Source organism: Mus caroli, chromosome 8 (assembly GCF_900094665.2).
Source record: "Mus caroli chromosome 8, CAROLI_EIJ_v1.1, whole genome shotgun sequence".
NCBI lineage: Eukaryota > Metazoa > Chordata > Mammalia > Rodentia > Muridae > Mus > Mus caroli.
In genome coordinates, this window is record NC_034577.1 from 115,048,803 (window position 1) to 115,068,360 (window position 19,558).

General features: G+C 49.0%; 2 protein-coding genes across 2 annotated transcripts in view; both read right to left on the reverse strand.

The window, feature by feature from the left end:
• Positions 1–3,367: 3,367 nt before the first annotated feature.
• Positions 3,368–6,352, reverse strand: Acta1 (actin alpha 1, skeletal muscle). The gene is made up of 7 exons (XM_021169495.1): positions 6,269–6,352; positions 5,158–5,298; positions 4,735–5,059; positions 4,433–4,594; positions 4,144–4,335; positions 3,829–4,010; positions 3,368–3,752 (listed from the first exon to the last, which is right to left on the reverse strand). The coding sequence occupies exons 2-7, from the start codon at positions 5,284–5,286 to the stop codon at positions 3,609–3,611; spliced, it is 1,134 nt and encodes a 377-aa protein (XP_021025154.1). The 5' UTR covers positions 5,287–5,298; positions 6,269–6,352; the 3' UTR covers positions 3,368–3,608.
• A 4,657-nt stretch (positions 6,353–11,009) lies between these two features.
• The window catches only part of Nup133 (nucleoporin 133), a 49,450-nt gene continuing 40,901 nt past the window's right edge, over positions 11,010–19,558 (reverse strand). The window contains exons 22-26 of the mRNA XM_021170539.2: positions 18,595–18,713; positions 16,907–16,987; positions 14,743–14,807; positions 12,893–12,981; positions 11,010–11,223 (exon numbers count right to left, since the gene is read on the reverse strand). Of these exons, the coding sequence (XP_021026198.1) occupies positions 11,087–11,223; positions 12,893–12,981; positions 14,743–14,807; positions 16,907–16,987; positions 18,595–18,713 (491 nt within the window). The 3' untranslated portion in view covers positions 11,010–11,086. The remainder of the gene's footprint in view (positions 11,224–12,892; positions 12,982–14,742; positions 14,808–16,906; positions 16,988–18,594; positions 18,714–19,558) is intronic.

Consider the following 19,558-nt stretch of genomic DNA (forward strand, 5'->3'; position numbering starts at 1 on the left):
AAGCAGGAGTTGATGCAGAGGTCATGGAGGAATGTTACTGGCTTGCTTTCTTATAGAACCCAAGACTACCAGCCCAGGGATGGCACCACCTACAATGGGCCCCCCCCCACCCTTGATCACTAATTGAGAAAATGGATCTCAAGGAGGCATTTCTTCGAGGGAGGCTCTTTTCTCTGTGATAACTCCAGCGTGTGTCAAGTTGACACAAAACCAGCCAGTACACAGGTCTTCCTTGTTACTTTAATCTCCTGCTCCTCCCCCTACCTCCATCTTTTGGGCTCCTCCTCCTCTAGTCACTAAGGCTGTTCTCCAGAGTGACAAACCCAGGACCTGCTTTCAGGCCCTTTGATCGCTGTTGAAGTGTCTACAATCAAGAGTGTGAGGTACCTCTCGTAAGGCTTTCAGACATGGAGAGGAGAGATATTTAGCCATCGTTTAATGTTTAGGTTGAAACAGGAGCCATCTCTCCAGCCCTACTCAGACCTTTTTTTGTTTTGTTTTGTTTTGTTTTGTTGTTGTTGTTGTTTTGAGACAAGGTTTCTCTGTATAACCCTGGTTATCCTGGAATTCACTCTGTAGACCAGGCTGGCCTCGAACTCAGAAATCCACCTGCCTCTGCCTCCCAAGAGCTGGGATTAAAGGCATGCGCCACCACTGCCTGGCCTTCTCAGAGTATGGATGAGGGGTTCTTGACTAGAATGTTGGATACTCAAAGAGCAGCCACACTGGAAAGTCTTCACCCTGTACATGAGGGCTTCCCCAAAGCTTCATAGATGGTGCCCTCTCCCTAGTCTTTCCCAACTATGTCCTTACTGTGACAGCTCTTCCTCTCAACTGTAAGGCCACATCTAATTAGGGCAGAATTACACACCACTGGCTGGGAGGAAAGGCTGGCTGCTCAGATGAGCATCCAGTGACACGCCCTAGCCACTACAAAGGACCATTTACAGTCACCAAGCCTAGCAGCCATGACCTGTTGTGACAATCCTCTGCTGGCTTTAAGAGGACGTCAGCTGTTTGACTTACAAAGTAGTGTTATGTAGTTCCATATCTGTGAAGAGAGCTGGCTCCAAACTATATACATAAGGTAGAGTAATAAGTTAGTGCTGTGTACACGCCATTAAGCTAGGAGGCTTTGTAAGTCCCCAGATAACTCTCGTAGAAAACACATGACAATCTTTGTATGTCTGTTCATCCCACTGGTCTGTTTCTTTGGAGAACCCTGACCAACACATCCTCCTGGCCCCTGAACTGGAACCCCCGCAGCTGGGGGGAGCGTGGTCTCTTTCTTTGCCCACTTACTTGCTTTCCATTTCACTTTAATATTTTAATACTAACATGACATACATATGCAGGGAATATTAAGTTGGATGGAACATGGAAGAATTTGGGGGGGGGGTCAGAAAAGGAAAAAACCCCCACAAACCCAGCCCTTGTGCTCCCCATAGAAGCTTTGTGGTGATTTGTTACTTTGACCTAATTTCTTTGTCCATTTTGCCCTTCATTTTGTTCTTTTTTTATGGCTCAGATGGTCCATGGACATGTTATGTGTCAGCTTTAGTCTGCAGGGCCTCCAGGCCCCCTGGCCTTCCAGCTGGTGTTGTCCTCTGGGGACTTGTGCAGGACAGCAGCTTGGAACAGAGCACCAGGGCTGGGACTGGGCCTCGGCTGGTGGGGTGCTTGCATAACATATGATGTGCAAAGCATTGGTCCCACCCCCCAGCTCTATAAACTAGGCATGCAGGATATCAACAACTTTCTCCAAGGGCGTGAAAAGATGCAGAACACTTAACAAAATGTATGACATTTGCTCCTTTTCAAAGAAATATCAGGAAAAGAAGGGAAACTTTAGGCTTGGTACACATCTTGAGTGAAATTATACAGCTCATAATTTTTGTCCCCTTCTCGGTGGTAAACTGAGTCTGAGACTCTGACCGGTGCTCAGGGAAGCGATTCTATTTCAGAGTTCAAACTTCTGTCAGCTTCAACATATCTTGAGCTGCTTGGTGATTGCCACTGCAGGAGAAATGGGTCGTTACTCCGCTATGTTCATATTTAAGTCCCTGGCCCCAACATGCTTAATACGGCAGCTAACTTAGAGAATACTGATCGTTTCCTGGGTGATTTGCTGTGCAAATTACTCAGGCTGTGGATGAGGTTTGTCCAGCATTGGGTCTCAGCAGGCCAGACATCTTTATTTATAGTTAATATTATCAATGCAATCGGAGTTCCTATATAAGGCTAGAAATTGGTCTATCTTAAACTCTCCTCCGTGCTGAGTAGGACAGACATGTGGCTTTCAGTAAGTCTGGCACCGTGTGCTCATTGTAATAAAGTCGGAAGCTGTATGTAGAAGCCAGATCTTCTGAACAGTACCCTGGGGTCCTCAGACATTTCTGGAGTCTGTCAATAGGAAAGGAAGAGAGAATAAGCCCTCAGCTTTGTGGCTAGCCTATCTGCGAACATGCTTCTAAGTGAGCTGGTTTCCTTTCTTAAGTTGGCACCTGTTTTATTTAGACCACTGCCCTTGGAAATAGTGACTGGGAATAGTAAGATACTTTTAACAGCAAGTTGAGACTGGTGATATTAGTGGGGTGCCAACTATAGAGAGGCCGGGGAGGAAACGTGCCTGAGAGTTCAAGGCCAGCCTCTGCTACATATGAGATCATGTCTAAGAAATAGATGAAAACAGGTGTGGTTCTCTCCTGGGGAATCTCAAACTGTCGTGGTTTGTATCTTTAAAACGTTTGGTGGTGGCTGGGATGTAGCTCAGTGGTTGTGTGTTGTCCTAGCATGCTTAAGGCTCTGGGTTGGGTTTTTAAGACGGTAAGAGGTGACCAGTTCTTGGGCTTATGTCTTCTATGAGCCTGGCTGCCAGCCTTGGACTTTGTGAGGTGCTTCCATTCGGGATTGACCGGATTCTTCTTTGTCCTCCCTCCCTGGTAGCTTCTCCACAGCCCTGCAAGAAGAGCGTTTCTCTGTGCCACCAGCATTTGATTGAAAGGAAGAGATGGTGACTGTTCTCATTACACACTTGTTAGGCTAAAGGATCCAATTTCCAGCCCTGGCAAGAGGCGCTTCGGGCAGCACCACGGCCAGCGCCCGCCAATTCGCAGCGGGCAGTGGCCATCTCTTAAAGGGGAAGATACTTTGCCAAGCATCCAGGGACCAGGCAAGCCACTTAGATCCCCTATAAGGGAACTGGCTATGATTAAGAAGGGAAAACCACGGAGTTTGGGTGAGAAGACCGAACTTTCTAACTTCGTTTCCTAAGGAGTTCACCCAGTCTGTGAACAGTGAGAGGTGGAGACGGGTCCTTCGCCTGCCCACTGCCTACTCCCAGTAAATAAAGACGACACACAGTTTATTGGAGCAAAACAGAATGGCTGGCTTTAATGCTTCAAGTTTTCCATTTCCTTCCACAGGGCTTTGTTTGAAAAATAACAAAATGAGGTAAAACGAGTCAATCTATGTACACGTCAAAAACAGGCGCAGGCTGCAGTGGCGGCGATGGAGCCACGGCAGAGGACAGGGCCACCCTGCAACCACAGCACGATTGTCGATTGTTGTCCTGAGGAGAGAGAGCGCGAACGCAGACGCGGGTGCGCCTAGAAGCATTTGCGGTGCACAATGGAGGGGCCAGCCTCGTCGTACTCCTGCTTGGTGATCCACATCTGCTGGAAGGTGGACAGCGAGGCCAGGATGGAGCCACCGATCCACACTGAGTACTTGCGCTCAGGGGGGGCGATGATCTGCAAGACAAGAGTGTCACGTGCCTGCGTGTTCCCCCCGCCCCTGGGCTCCACCCACACCAGGCACGACATCCACCTTGATCTTCATGGTGCTGGGAGCCANAGCTGTGATCTCCTTCTGCATGCGGTCAGCGATACCAGGGTACATGGTGGTGCCCCCTGACATGACGTTGTTGGCGTACAGGTCCTTCCTGATGTCGATGTCGCACTTCATGATGCTGTTGTAGGTGGTCTCATGGATCCCCGCAGACTCCATACCTGGTGTCCGGGGGAGAGGCAGTGTGAGCAACCGCAGAGTCGGGCTAAGGGACCGGTGGGTGGAGACCCCGTACTCTGTGGCATGGGACGAGGGAAAATTGATCTCCGCACACCAGCGGATCGGGCGGCTCACCGATAAAGGAAGGCTGGAAGAGCGTCTCCGGGCAACGGAAACGCTCATTGCCGATGGTGATGACCTGCCCGTCGGGCAGCTCATAGCTCTTCTCCAGGGAGGAGGAAGAGGCAGCGGTGGCCATCTCATTCTCGAAGTCCAGGGCCACATAGCACAGCTTCTCTTTGATGTCGCGCACAATCTCACGTTCAGCTGCAGGAGCAAAAGCAGTGGGAGGCTTCAGGGCAAGGCCTGGGGCGTGTGCTCACCCTCTGCCCGCCCACCCTCAGCGGGCATTGGGAGCACGCACCTGTGGTCACGAAGGAATAGCCACGCTCAGTGAGGATTTTCATCAGGTAGTCAGTGAGGTCGCGACCGGCCAGGTCCAGACGCATGATGGCGTGTGGCAGGGCATAGCCCTCATAGATGGGCACGTTGTGGGTGACACCGTCCCCAGAATCCAACACGATGCCTGTGCAGGGGAGAGGCAGTATGTGAGTGGAGGGGACCAGCAGGCGGCGCAGATCGGGAGACTGCAGAGGATTAAAAAGCTGGACTGGAATGTTGGAGCAATCCTACCAGGGCCAGTGTGGGCCACGTGTGAGCGCTTACCGGTGGTACGGCCGGAGGCATAGAGGGACAGCACCGCCTGGATAGCCACATACATGGCAGGCACGTTGAAGGTCTCAAACATGATTTGAGTCATCTTCTCCCGGTTAGCTTTGGGGTTCAGGGGGGCCTCGGTGAGCAGAGTCGGGTGCTCCTCAGGGGCCACACGCAGCTCATTGTAGAAGGTGTGGTGCCAGATCTTCTCCATGTCGTCCCAGTTGGTGATGATGCCATGTTCAATGGGGTACTTCAGGGTCAGGATACCTCGCTTGCTCTGGGCCTCATCACCCACGTAGGAGTCCTTCTGACCCATACCTACCATGACACCCTGCAGATGGAGACATCAGACACTTGTTACTACGGCCGGGGGCGAGGAGAACATTAGCTGGATTCAGAGAGCCTATCTTTCCCTGCCAGCAGCCTGACCTGGTGACGGGGTCGGCCCACGATGGATGGGAACACAGCCCTGGGGGCATCATCCCCGGCAAAGCCAGCTTTCACCAGGCCAGAGCCGTTGTCACACACAAGAGCGGTGGTCTCATCTTCGTCACACATGGTGAATAGTTTCTGCAAAGACAAGGTGTTGAGTGTGGTGTATATGGCTCCGCTTAACCCATCTTCACTTTAGAGGTCCAAAAACTCCTTTCCCCCTTCCCCTTCCTTGCACAGGGCCAGAGGATGTTCTTTCAGCTTAAGGCCGTGCTTTCGCTATGGGGAGCTGTCTGTGGATCACACTAAGTCCTCCAACTAGGCATGCAGGGGATATCCTGAGACCCTCTACATTCACTGTAGGCCACCACACACACCACAGCTAGCACTAGTCCTATCCTCTCTGCTCACAATTTCATCTGTGAAGTAGGTATTAAGGCACGCTGCCCACCACCTGCCTGTCCTGTGAGAGGGTCAAGGATTCTGCCCGGGGAAGGGTGATATTGTCCCAACTATGGGAAAGCTGTTGGATTGAACACTCACAGCATTCCAAACTCAGAAGAAACCCTTTCCACCTGCCTCCCATTTCAGAGAAGACTAGCCAGGGTTGCTGCCCTTTAGAAAAGCCTTGAGCTCAAAGGGAGTCGCCCCAAGGCTAAGACCAGGCTTGACTCTCTTCAAGCTCATCTTCAAATCAGTCTCCCAGGAGCTGGGGTGTAGCTCAGTGGGAGATCCAGCCAACCTCTTGCATCACAAGAGCCCAGATTTGATTCCAGCAGAGAAAGGGGGGAAAGGAAGGAGAGGGGAATGAAAAGCCGGAAAGAAATCTCAACCAACCAGAGGCTGGTGTGTGGCTCACTAGGAGAGCACCGGCTTGTTCACTTGCAGGACTTGGATTTAGTCCCCAGTAAGAGGGGAGGGAGGAGTCTGCGGGTGGTAATGGATAGATGTCAGATCCCCCAGGCATATCCTAAATGCCCAGTAAGCAGTCCAAATGGGCTGGATATGAGTTTGGAGAAATTTCCAGAACTCGGTGCTAAATACAAGCCCAAGGCTCAATAGCTTTCTCTGCTGGGTCTCCAGGTCACCCTCCCCACCTCCACCCTACCTGCTGCTCTGACTCTGGCCCTGGGTGCCGAGGGTAGGAAGTGAGGCTTCACGTCCGTGTGACCGCCTGTCCCCTTGCTCAGGTTTTTATATAGTCCCAGGAGCTCTCCCCACACCGCCCCGAAGGAATGTTGCTGCCCTTCCCAAGCCATATTTGGGTGTCGGGCACTAGAGTCCCTTCCTTCGGCTGGTTCTCAGCCTGGGTCCCCGCCCGGGTCTCCTGCACTGACCAAAGAAGGAGAGGACTGGCCCTGGCCCAGGTAGCTAGGACCGGACCAGGCCGTATATGGAGAGTATCCCCAGCTGTCTGCCCCTCCCAACTGACTCCAAGGCTCACTGAAGGGCTGTGCTGGGCAAAAGGTCACTGCTTTGCAGACCGCTGGTCTGTACTTCCCAAGATTTACCTGTTTGAAAGGTCTCCCCAGATCTGCCCACCTGGACACACGATTGCTGACCTGCCACAATGCACCCCATTTATGGGTTCTTAACTCAGACTACCAAGCCTTGATGCTTGGAGGAGGGAGCCCTGTGGTCAGGTGAGCCGGGAGGGGTCATGGGCTCCAGGTAGGGATGGAAAATAAGCCCCACATTTGAACTTCATTTTCTTTCCCATTTTGAAGCTCCCCCAATCCAGAGATCTGACACACATCGCCCCCACTCACCCCCACAAGGCTGTCAGTCAGTGTAGGATACGCAGCTGTCACTGGGCAGACAACTGGTGGGAGAGAGGGGAGGAGGTAGTGAGAGGAGGCATGGGGACTATGTGGCCCTGGCACACAGAATGGGAGGCCAGGGCATTAGAGCTGTCCCGGCATTCTGCAGTGTACTCTTGAAAGGAATGGAAGGGTCAGTGTGTGTGTGTAAATCCCAAACTCGGGATTGACCGTCATCGAGTTGGCTAGGCTGAGCAAATGCTACCCCATTCTTTGGTGGCACTAAGCTTCCCTCCCCTGGGTCTGAAAGAAGGATCATACCTGGAACTGTTGGGACCTAGAGGGGGCTGAGGCAGAGAGAGGTGCTGGTGAATATATACCTTCTAAGGAGCACTAAGACCTTACACTGGTGCCCAGGAGCGGCCCCTCCCAGGCAGGCTCATCTTTATATTTAGAGGATGATGCCCGTCAGCCCGGCTGCTTCCCATGCACCTTGGGGCCACCACCTGCCAGGCCTGTGTGGGTTCTATTTATACCGCTGATAGATAGGAATCTGCCTTTGGGTTTCTAGAAGGAGCAACTTATGGAAGCTGGGGTGGGGGTGGGGGTGAGTAGAGGTCATCTCTTGGCGCCTGTCTCAATTTGGGCAGGGAGAGGGATAAGAAAGCCCAAAGGAAAAGCGTTCTGTGACCAACCAGGCTTTGAGGGGTGTGCATCAGAGCCAAGCCACCATGGAGCCATTCACTTTTCTGATGGCTTAAGCGCTCCCAAAATAGCTGTTCCCATTTGGAGTGGAACTTAGCAGCTGGGACAGGTGCAGAGCCTCTGAGAGCAGAGGCTCCATGAAGCGATTCCAGGATCCCACACAGCTCTTCCTAAACCTGAGCTGCACTGCCTAACCGGCATCAGCTCTGTGGCTTTGCCTATGGCCTGTGTCAGGACCCGGAACTGTTAAAAAGAAGCAAGCAGCAAATGCATACTATGGTCAGCTTTGGGGGTGTTACATTTGGGGCATGGATGTAGGGAGAATTGTCCAGGTGACTGGACCTCATCGGGCCAGGCTGTACATAGCGCAGCCCCAGACTCGGAAAGCTCTTGCTTATCCCACTATGCAGATTTCTCAGCTTTGCATGACAGCACATTCAAAGTGGACCGTGACCGAAGTGGTCTGCGAACTACAGGAAACCTGCGGCCCCACACCTGGCGCAGCAGCAGGCAGGTGAACTCTAGGCTCAGCTGCACCCTTTCCTTTCCTGACAGTTTTTCTCTGGAATCCTGGCTAGGCTCTCGCCGGCTGTCTTCTTGCTGGCCCCTTAAATGCTTGTGTGCAGGGCACTTATGCCACCATGCGACACACCCACACCTCTTCTCAATCTCTCTCTCTCTCCTTTGCCCCTTCACCCCTCACATTCTGTTAGCCCTTGCAGTATCTACCAGAAGCAAACAGGACAACTAACAGGCAGCACGGCAATCCCTTAGTCCTGTTGTAGCCTAGGCTTGTATTAGCATCAGTCTGTCTTTCCCCAGTGAGCAGCAGCACAGGTCGGCTCTACCCTTTCAACCCTTGCAGCAGTTCTGGAACCACAGAGCCTGACAGGGAGGGCACAGGTGTCACAGGACAGGACAGGGAGCTGGTCCCCTCTCCACTCACACTGGGGACTGAATTCGGGCTGCGCAGCCTGCAGTGCTTCCCGGCCGAGTGTAAGGAGCTGGTTCTTACAAGTGAAAAGCAGACAAAAAGAAAACCTCGTTTTTATTAAGGCAATGCAGATGCATGCAAGGACCTGCCATCCCAGCAGGAGAAGGAAAACTGGAGAAGCTCCTCTGAGAACAGAAGTCCAAAGGTGTGCCAAGTACTCACCACTCCCCACACAATACAAAAGGTGGTCGGACGAAGCTCATTTCAAAACAGAAGCCCAGCTTCTAGGTCCACCAGTTATTTGTGTTTATTTTGGATATGAGCTCAATGTCAGGCTTCACACACCTTAAAAAAATTGTTCTAGCCAGGGCTGGTGTGTACACTTGCAGTTTTAGGACCTGGGAAGCTGAGGCACAGGGGCTGAGAGTTTGAGGCCAGCCAGAGTTTGTTTATATGTACATATCATACACATATGATAAATATATACAACATATATACACACATTGTTTTTCAGCATATATTGTATTTTACACATGAATATTGTGCCATTCTGAGGACAGACTGGAAGTGGTGGGGGAGGCCACACTGGGAACACCCAGAATGTGGGACTGACCATGACAGCCCGAAACACCATGAGTTTGTCTTGCAGACCTCTGGATCTCCCCATAGCATTCAGTCAAGAGAACGAAGCAATAAAACCTTTCCCCCTGTGCTCCGTACAGGTTGCCAGGGCCCTTTCAGGTCCTGACTGACTCACACATCCTCAGAATACAGCACACTCACCTAAGGGACAAGGGTGGCTGCTGCCATTCACAGTCCTAACTAGTTCATGCTGAACTAACGGATAGGCTAACAAGGGAAGGATCCCAAGAATGTACACTGGGTACCAGGAGACAGTCTTTTTTTTTTTTTTTTTGGTTTTTCGAGACAGGGTTTCTCTGTATAGCCCTGGCTGTCCTGGAACTCACTTTGTAGACCAGGCTGGCCTCGAACTCAGAAATCCACCTGCCTCTGCCTCCCGAGTGCTGGGATTAAAGGCGTGCGCCACCACGCCCGGCTCGCCAGGAGACAGTCTTAGCTACCTGACTTAGAAACAAACAATTCATTCTTCAGAGATGGATTATGTGACCAGTTTTTAAAACTTAGGAGGGAAAGATATTCAAAACTGAAAGTCTTAATTTCATTTTTACTGCTGGGGTAAGTTTACATGCCAACCATTCTAGAGCTGCGGTAGTTGCTATAAAGGTTTAGCCCCCTTCTTCAGACAGGGAGGCCATGGCCAGAGCTCTCAGAGCAGCATCTCTGGGTAGACCAGCCTTGGCTTACGATGCTTAGGAAGGGACCGTCTACGGTGAGACTAGAAAACCATCCTAGGTTGATGGGTCAATACTGGGATTACAGACAATGCTAGTGCCATATCTGCTAGCAGTGACAACTTACTGACAGCTCAGAAGCCACACAAACATCTTACTAAAACACTTTCACTCAGACTCATCCATTATTGATGGGTGCAGTGGCCCACACCTTTAATCCTTTAATCATATATATATATATATATATATATATATATATATATACACACACACATACATACACATATATACATATATATACACACACACATATATATATATATATGGCTTTTTTTGGCTTTTAAGCTTTATCTTTTTTTTAAAAAAAGATTTTATGTGAGTACACTGTCACTGTCTTCAGACACACCAGAAGAGGGCCCTGGGTCCCATTACAGATGGCTGTGAGCCACCATGTGGTTGCTGGGAATTGAATTCAAGTCCTCTGGAAGAGTAGACAGCGCTCTTAACCACTGAGCCATCTCTCCAGCCCCACCCCCTGCTTGTAATTTTTAAATCATGTAGGAAGTGAGGAACATTCCCAGTGAATTACCAGCTGCCAACCCTCCTGAGTTAGACCCAGTGTTTCGGTTTCTAGGTCACAGTATAAATCAGTGAAATCTCATCTTCATTTTGCTAAGTAGGAACTTCCCTTTGGCTCTGAGACTCCCAGAGTACCACATGCAGAGGGCAGTCTCTGTTTTCTCCTTCCCCTGCCATCTCCAACACCTCCTCACTCCCACTGCCCTGCTCTCCAACCCATAGCCTCTTTTAATTGCTGACCCAAATAAACAGACACAACTTGCTCAGCCCATAAAACGTTACTTGCATGTATATTCATGTATACTATTATACACATCCTTATATTTTCCAGGGCTGGTACTGGACAACCTGTTTTGTTTTGCTGCCTCTTTGGACCAAGGGAGGCTGGAGAAGGGCAGCTACACAGAAGCAAGGGTGACTTCAGGTGCAAGAGGAGGAGGAAAAACCTTACAGCTCAAAGAGCATCAGGGTCCCCCCTCCTTTTATATCATGGCTCCCACATAAAGCATAGAAAACCTGCCTGCTGCAGACAAAACAGACTTCAGGCTGATCCAGACCTAAGTTTTTTGGCCTCAATATTTTTTTTAATAAGCAAATATTTACACAAATTTTAGAAACAACCATTTCTACAAATGTCACATCTGTCCTTGAACATAATACTCATAATTTGCTTTCAGAACAAACTCAAAGTAAGAGTTGGACTTGAGGCTTCCCAGCTGCTCTGCTCGCAGTAGGTCCGTCACCTCTGGCAAGTACTCGCTGAGCTGGATGCCTGCAAACAGAAGACACGGTCACTTCTGACGGCCATTCCGAGCCTTGCAGGTCCCTATTGGTCAGAGCAGATGCTCCAGAGCAAATTTTCAGTAGAATATGAAATGTTTCCCCTACAGTTTAAGACATTTCTTCAATGTGTAAGTTTTCAACTAATAGTCATTTCTATGTTGCCCTATTGGGGGAATAATTTAATAGAAACACTGTCACAAAGCTGGCCACAGGCCTGCAAAGGTGTTAAAACTTAACCAGGGTCCCTGTCCTTCCAGCACTCGGGATGCTGACAGAGAAGGGTGCCTTGAACCTGACAGCCAGCCAAGAGCAGCCTGGGCAGCACAGGAAGCCTTTGTCCCAAAGAAATGAATACACGGGCTGGAGAGATGGCTCAGTGGTTCTTCCAGAGGTCCTGAGTTCAAATCCCAGCAACCACTTGGTGGCTCACAACCATCTATAATGAGACCCAATGCCCTCTTCTGGAGTGTCTGAAGACAGCTATAGTGTACTTACATATGCATTTTAAAATCATTATGCTTGAGTATTTTGCCTGCAAGTCTCTCCCTGTGTGCACCTCACATGTGCCTGCTGTTGGCAGAGGCCAGGGGTTCTACCGTGTGGAAATGGAGGTAGAGATGGTTGTGAGCCACTGTGTGGCTGCTGGGAATCAAACCCCGCTTCTTGGGAAGCTAACTAACTGTCCAGCCACCTCTCCAGCCCCAATTTTTAAATTATATTTTCTTTAAAATCTATTCATTTAGTTATTTGGATTTACTGTGTATGTCTGGGTGTTCATGTGCCTGCAGCCTGTAAAGGCAAGGACTTCAGAGTCCCTGAGACTGGAGTTACAGATGGCTGTGAGTTCCCTGTGGGGGCTGGGAGAGAACAAGAGTTCTTAGCTGAAGAACCAACTCGCCAACCCTGTCCCATGTCATCTTGGTGTGTGTGGCGGTCAGAAGACGACTGCCGGGAGTTGGCTGTTTCCTTCCACCCTGTGGACTGTGGTGGGGATTGAACTCAAGCCCTCATAGGTCTGGCGTCTCTACTTGCTGAGGTAGCCCAGCAGCCCTTGCTCTTTTCACACACCATGGTGTGACTATGGAGGCCAGAGTGGGTGCTGCTTACTAAGGAGCCGCCTGGCACAGGACCTAGGAGCCGAACAACCGTCCTCTGAGGAGCAGGAAGCACTGTTAGCTGCCAAGCCATTTCTCCAGCCCTCTTGTCATTTATTCTTGAGCAGCTCAAGAAAGACTACACCAGAAAGTCTGCCTCTCAGAGGAGATAATTACTTCAGTCACAGCCTTGTGCTGTTACAGCCAGAGTCTGTGTCATGGGGTGGAGGACTTCACCTGAACCTTGTTTGTTAACCCTGGGTCTCCAGGGCCAAGAGCACAGAAGCAGCTTCACTGAGATCAACGCTAATCTGCACATCATCTCGAGTCACCTGAGCCCCTGGCACAGGTCGTGTTGGCAACACACAATTCCCATGATGTCCAAAATCAGCTAGCAATATTCTCTGTGTAACAACTTTAGTTGTCCTGGAACTCACTCTGTAGACCAGGCTGGCCTCAAACTCAGAGATCTGCCTGCCTCTGCCTCTTGAGTGCTGGGATTAAAGATGTGCGCCACCAAGCCCGGCTGCAACATTTATCTCTAATAGTCAATAAACCACTTACCGTCTTTTATAAGTTTCTGCAAGATCTTTACAAACACACTGTCTTTAGACACTTCGATTGGATCATCTTTGCCATCCGAACCAGACCAGCTGAAAAAGAAAATCATGAGGGAAACAGAATCATCATAGCAGACAAGACACAGAGTTTTGTTTGCTACTGTGGCCTTCTCCTGATGGCCATAGGATGACGGAATCGAGTGTCAAGTTCTGTGGCACTGCTCCAAGTTTTCGATGTAACGGACTTTAAATGTGGGACCTATCTAGATCTGAATTGGCCTGAGCTACACTGGCAGCACATGCCATCAATGTCACTACCACAGAAGCTTTTAAAAGACTTTGGGGCTGGAGAGATGGCCCAGCGGTTAAGAGCACTGACTGCTCTTCCGAAGGTCCTGAGTTCAAATCCCAGCAACCACATGGGGGCTCACAACCACCCATAATGAGATCTGACGCCCTCTTCTGGCTTGTCTAAAGACAGCTACAGTGTACTTAGATATAATAGTAAATACATTTTTAAAAAAGGCTTTGTTTATTTGGACATAGCACTTTGCTATGTAGTGCAGGCTGACCTCAAACTCTTCATCCTATTGCCTCATCTCTCAAGCGCTACTAGAATACAGGCGTGTTCTCATCATAGTGGTTGTGAGGCATCTTTTTGAAGAAAATGCTTCAAGTAACACATCTAGTCAGCATCCTTAAATGCTGGCTTCCCAAGCACAGCAGTATGAACAGTTCTCAGCAGTCTCTGGTTTTCCCGACCTTGAGTGCCCTACATCACAGTTTGGCAGCAGGAGTGGCTTCCTTCCCAGTGGCTCATGAACACCACTGCTTTCTGGTGTTCCATGTACACAAGCCACAGCCAACCTAAGACTCAGACTAGAGGCTAGGACCAGGGCTGGCAAGATGGCTTAGTGTGCAAACATGTTTGCCACGCAGGTCTGATGGCCCAGGTTTGATAGCAAAGGTAGAGGCAGGGAAGGAGAGAACTATTCTAACGTTACTCTCTGACCTCTACCACGCCCACACACGATGCTGACAATTTTAAACCAGGACAGGGAGTTGTCATCAAAAATTATGCAGAGATTAAGTCTGAGAACGGGGAGCTGGTGCTGCTCCTCACTCAGGAGAGCCTGCCTTGCACTTTGCCTGGGCAGCAGAGTAGAGAGAGAGCTGGCTCTGGAGGGCATGACAGCTGACCTTGCCTCTGGCTGACTGTAGCACTGGGCGGCCTAGCTGGAGCAGTGCTGGAAAGCCTGCCTTGGTGGCTCACTGACCAGCTCAGCTACCACCCAGGCCCAGATCTAGGGCTCTGACTGGCCCACCCCAAAATCTATATAATCTTCGATCAGTTGGGATGTATGTAAGGACCAGTCCTGCTGCAGGATCCCCATGACACAGAGTAACACCAGGATAACCAGGAGGAGGTCCATTAAGGATACAATACGGATGATGTCACAGAAGCCAGAGATCTGGAACCAGACCAATGACTCACTGCAATGAACATAGCAACTGAAGATGTGCGGAAAGAGGGACATACTATGGGACACACGGTAACACACTATAGCTTCCATGAAGGGATGTTTTCTAAGCTTTTGTTTTTTGCTTGTATGTTTTTTATTTTGGGGTTGGGGAGAGGTTGCAAGGGCAGAGGGAGGCTATGAAGAGATGGGAGATGAGCAGGACTGGGGTGCATGATGGGAAACTCACAAAGAATCAATAAAAAATAAACCCATAGTGTGTTATGTGAAAAGCTGAAATACCCAGAAGCACGTAAGCCGTCTTGTGTACCATGTCACAGTTCATCTGGGATCAGTTCCTGCTGGTGGACCTGGTGCCCAAGCAAGGACTTACTCATCTCTCTGCAGTGCTCTGCACAGGATCTCCAGCTTCAGGTCATCAATGCTCACATCTTCTTCCTTCACAGCAAAACAGAAAAACTCCATTAAAGCTCGACTTTAGCCGGGCAGCGATGGCGCACGCCTTTAATCCCAGCACTTGGGAGGCAGAGGCAGGTGGATTTCTGAGGTCTACAGAGTGAGTTCCAGGACAGCCAGGGCTACACGGAGAAACCCTGTCTTGAAGAAGAAGAAGAAAAAAAAACTTGGCTTTAAAAATAAAATGTACATTAAAAATTTAATTATACCGACCCTTAATTAACAATGATTAACATTAACCCCTAATTAACACTGTAGTTATTAATTCATAACCACTACCATCTATAAACTTTATTAATGTTTATGAATATTTTGCTTCTATGGATATAAATGTACTATATGTGTGCATGATGCCCAAGGAAGAGGGCACAGGATCTCTTGAAACTGGAGTCACAGAAGGTTGTGAGCTGCCTGCCAGGCGGGTGTGAGGACACACCTGGGTTCTCTGTAAAGGTGGCAGGTGTGCTTTGCTATGCCGCTCCAGTTGGCTTCACCCTGTCTCTGAAGTCAGTTCTGCTGACGTCTGTGCTGGTTTCCGATCACCGAGTTCACAGGAACACTCAGAGGTTAAGATGGCAAAGGGTGAGGCAGGGAAACCCTAGAGTCAAGTGTTGCCTTACGTGTGAGGACCTGACCCCAGTGTGAGGGGGCATCTGTAGTCCTGCCAGGGAGGGAGAGAAAGGAGGATCCCTGGGTCTCACTGGCCGGCCAGTCTAGTTCACTTGATGAGCTCCAGGCAAACAAACGTCTTGTCCCAAAGGATGAGTGTGGACGGTGCTCCTGAGGATGGCACTCAAGGTTGCCCTCTGACCTCTGTACCCAAGTGCACAGATGTACATGCATACACAAACATGAATGCACATAGGATAAAAACCAAGATGGCTATATAGCCAGCCATGGGGGCTGTGCAACACCTGTGAGCTCAGCAGTTGGGAGGTGGGAGGCTTTTAAGTGAGAGGGTTTCTATTATACCAATACCCTACCTCAAAAACAAACACCCCCCCCCCCAATCTTAAAATAGGCTGGAGGGATGACCCAGCAATCAACAGTACTTTCTGCTCTTACAAAAGAATGGGATTTGAGCCAGGCGTGGTGGCGCACGTCTTTAATCCCAGCACTCGGGAGGCAGAGGCAGGCGGATTTCTGAGTTCGAGGCCAGCCTGGTCTACAAAGTGAGTTCCAGGACAGCCAGGGGCTATACAGAGAAACCAAAAAAAAAAAAAAAAAAAAAAAAAAAAAAAAAAAGAATGGGATTTGGCTTCCAGCACCCACAATGAGGTCACAGCTGTCGGTAAATGCAGTTTCAGAGACTCTGACACCCTCTTCTGGCCTCTGTAGGCATTGCATACACATGGTGCACTTAAAACGCATGCAGACAAACATACACACACATAAAAAAAGGAGTTTCCCCCACCCCCCAAAGTGAGAAAGTTATCACCATGACTCTAAAACCTATCGAGAAACTTTTCATGACACAGCCAGGGAACAACTTGGAGTCTACTGAATGTGCATTCTGACCTTTGAAAGCTGAAAGGCAGCTGCTATTAGGTGGCTACTCAAGACCTTGAAAAGCTCCATTAACGTTTGTCTTGAAGACCAGTGCTCAGCAGGTAAGGGTACTTGCAACAAAACCAAATGGCCTGAATTTGCTCTGGGTAAGGAAGAGAGCACTCTGGCAAGTTGCCCTCCACACAGAAACACATAAATAACCCATCCCTAATTTTTTTCCACTTGTACAGGAAAAGTCACCTGGAAATGTGTTTCCTGTCAGTCAGGTCTTAGAACAGTCTGGATGGATGACTACCTTCATAAACAACTTTAGGCTCTTTCCCAAAGATAACTCTTTCCATGAGGGCATCTTTTTATTACCTACGCAGATGCCTGAGACAGGGTGCTCTCTCTCTTGTTAACTTTTTTCTTTTTTCAGTTTTTCGAGACAGGGTGTTGCTATGTAGTTCTGCCTGTCCTGGAAATCACTCTGTAGACCAGGCTGGCCTTGAACTCAAAGATCCAGCTGCCTCTGCCCCTAGGTGCTGAGGTTAAAGGCATGGCCACTCTGCCCAACTAGAGCGATTTCTTACCTCATCAATGTACTCCAGTAAGTCCAAGGCTTTCTTGAAATCATACTCATTGGCTCTTCTGTTTTCGTCACAGATATACAGCTGCAACAAGTCCAAGGCAGATCACTCGCAACATTTTCAGGAGAAAATCAGTCATTAGTCCCTTTCACATAATCTGCATGTATTTTTGTAGCCAAGAACAATGTCACATTTGGGAGCTATATTCTGTCTATAGAAAATTGTCTAACAATGGATATTCTAAGCCAAAAGTTAATTGGTATAATGCAATACACATATATTTTCAAAAAATTCGAAAAATTTTACATTCTTAGATCAAGAATATAGCACAAGCTTTCCAGTAGGTTTTCATGTACACAAACTCCTGACACAAACTCCTGCCGGAGCTCACAGCTCAGCGTCTGGCTTCTGGAATGCTTCTCTTTCAAATGGCTTTAAAAACTCCAACCCCCCCCCCCCCCCCCCCCCCGCTGGTTTGTGGTAAGCACCTGCCTAGCATATGAGGCCCTGGGTTCTAGTGCTTGACGCTGTAGAAGTGAACAAACACCCGTGAGATCTAGTCTCTCTGCGTTACAGATTACTATACACGTGACTCAAAATCCTGCCATCTTTTAGTCAAAACTTTTTTTTTTTTTTTACTATTGGTGGTGGCACACACCCTTAATCTCAGCACTCAGGAGGCAGATGCAGGTAGGTCTCCAAGTTCGAGGCCAGCCTTGTCTACAAAGTAAGTTCAGGATAGCCAGGACTACACAGAGAAACCCCAATCTTGAAAAACAAAAGAAAACAAATGTAAAAAAACAAAAACAAAAAACTTCTTTTGATTCAAATTACCAATATGAGTTTTTCCTATCTCCTTCTGCTAGCATTATGTCATAAGACAAATTTCATTTATAAAAACTATATATAGGGCTGGTGAGATGGCTCAGTGGGTAAGAGCACCCGACTGCTCTTCCGAAGGTCCAGAGTTCGGCTCCCAGCAACCACATGGTGGCTCACAACCATCCGTAACGAGATCTGGCGCCCTCTTCTGGAGTGTCTGAAGACAGCTACAGTGTACTTACATATAATAAATAAATCTTTAAAAAAAAAAAAACCTATATATAATTCTTTAGTAATTTCCTAGTTTTTGCTACCATGGGGGGCTTAAATCTATAATGTTTTGCAAAATCCCTTTGCCTCCTCCACCTTAGAAACTGGAGAGTTTAATGGATGGTGTCTGAGCAAGCCTGGCATCACACTTTCCATGAAATAACGGCACATACAGCCTACATCTTAGATGTCTCAACCAGATGCCCTCTCAGGAGAGTGCACCATTCAGGAGCTGTTGCTAACCAGGGCCTCTACACTCAAGGTCCTGGACTGTCTGCTTCCCTTTAACTGCAATTAGAGCAGACTGGGGAGAAATGGGAAGAGGAGGAAGAAGGCAGAGTGCACAGCATCAGCTTCTCATCTGATGCTCTGGCCTTGCCTGGATCACTGTTGCCAGGAAACAGTGCAGTACTGCAGTCTGTGCTTCTGAGCTTCTCCAGCTCAGCTCTGCTAACGAGAGACAACAAAGTATTTCTAGGGGAAATGTCTCTGGCGGGTGAGAGAAGGGAAGACACTGGGAGCTCCGGAGTATGACCTAGCAAAGGCAGGCTGTTCTGGGTGAGGACACAGGACACGGCTGTGACATCTATGACACTTACACTGATGAGCTGTGGTGCGGTCAACACAGGCATTGCACTAAGACTCAGTTGTCTCTCGGTCAGCAGCTGCTCAGGCAGGGTCTCCTGGTGTAGCAGGAAGCGCTCCTGCTCAGCCATGGCTGGTGATCAAGGACACAAAGAGATTTCACTTCTGCCATCTTCATTGAAATGCAAAATAAAGCCAACCAGCTCTAGACAGCTCTAAAGGCAAGTCACTGCTACCCTAGTCTCCAGAAGTTATGCCTCTAACTGCTTATTCTTCATTGCTGACAACAGATTTACTGTTTGATCCAAGACCACAGCAGCAGAAAGTATCTGCCAAGAAAGCAAGCTACTTCAGGAGGTGAGTGAGTGCCCCTTCTACAGGTCCCTCTTGAGGGCAGCTCAGTGAAAGAGTACGGCAGTGTTATCCAGAAACCATGTCATATCAGAAAGCCACACGCCCTTGCATTAACAGGTAAGAACACTCAGTGGATGGGTCCTAGCCCTGTCCTCCGCACTGCTCTACGCCCACCACAGTGGTCACAACCGACAGGCTAGAGCATAGCATGCCCACCCATAGCAGCAATGTTCCACTGACTTCCAGCCAGCAGAACCAACCCAAAATCACAGTAGTTCCTTCAGCAGGTGGAAACCTCCAATCCACCCCACCCCTTCCCCACAATTCAAACTTTTCCACAGAAATTACTCATAGATTGAGACTGAGATCTGCCAGGTTCTACCTCCTAGTGGGATTACACGAGTTTTCTTTTTCTTTTTTTTTTTTTAATTACGTATTTTCCTCAATTACATTTCCAATGCTGTCCCAAAAGTCCCCCATACCCTGCCCCCACTTCCCTACCCACCCATTCCCATTCCCCTGGCATTTCCCTGTACTGGGGCATATAAAGTTTGCAAGTCCAATGGGCCTCTCTTTCCAGTGATGGCCGACTAGGCCATCTTTCGATACATATGCAGCTAGAGT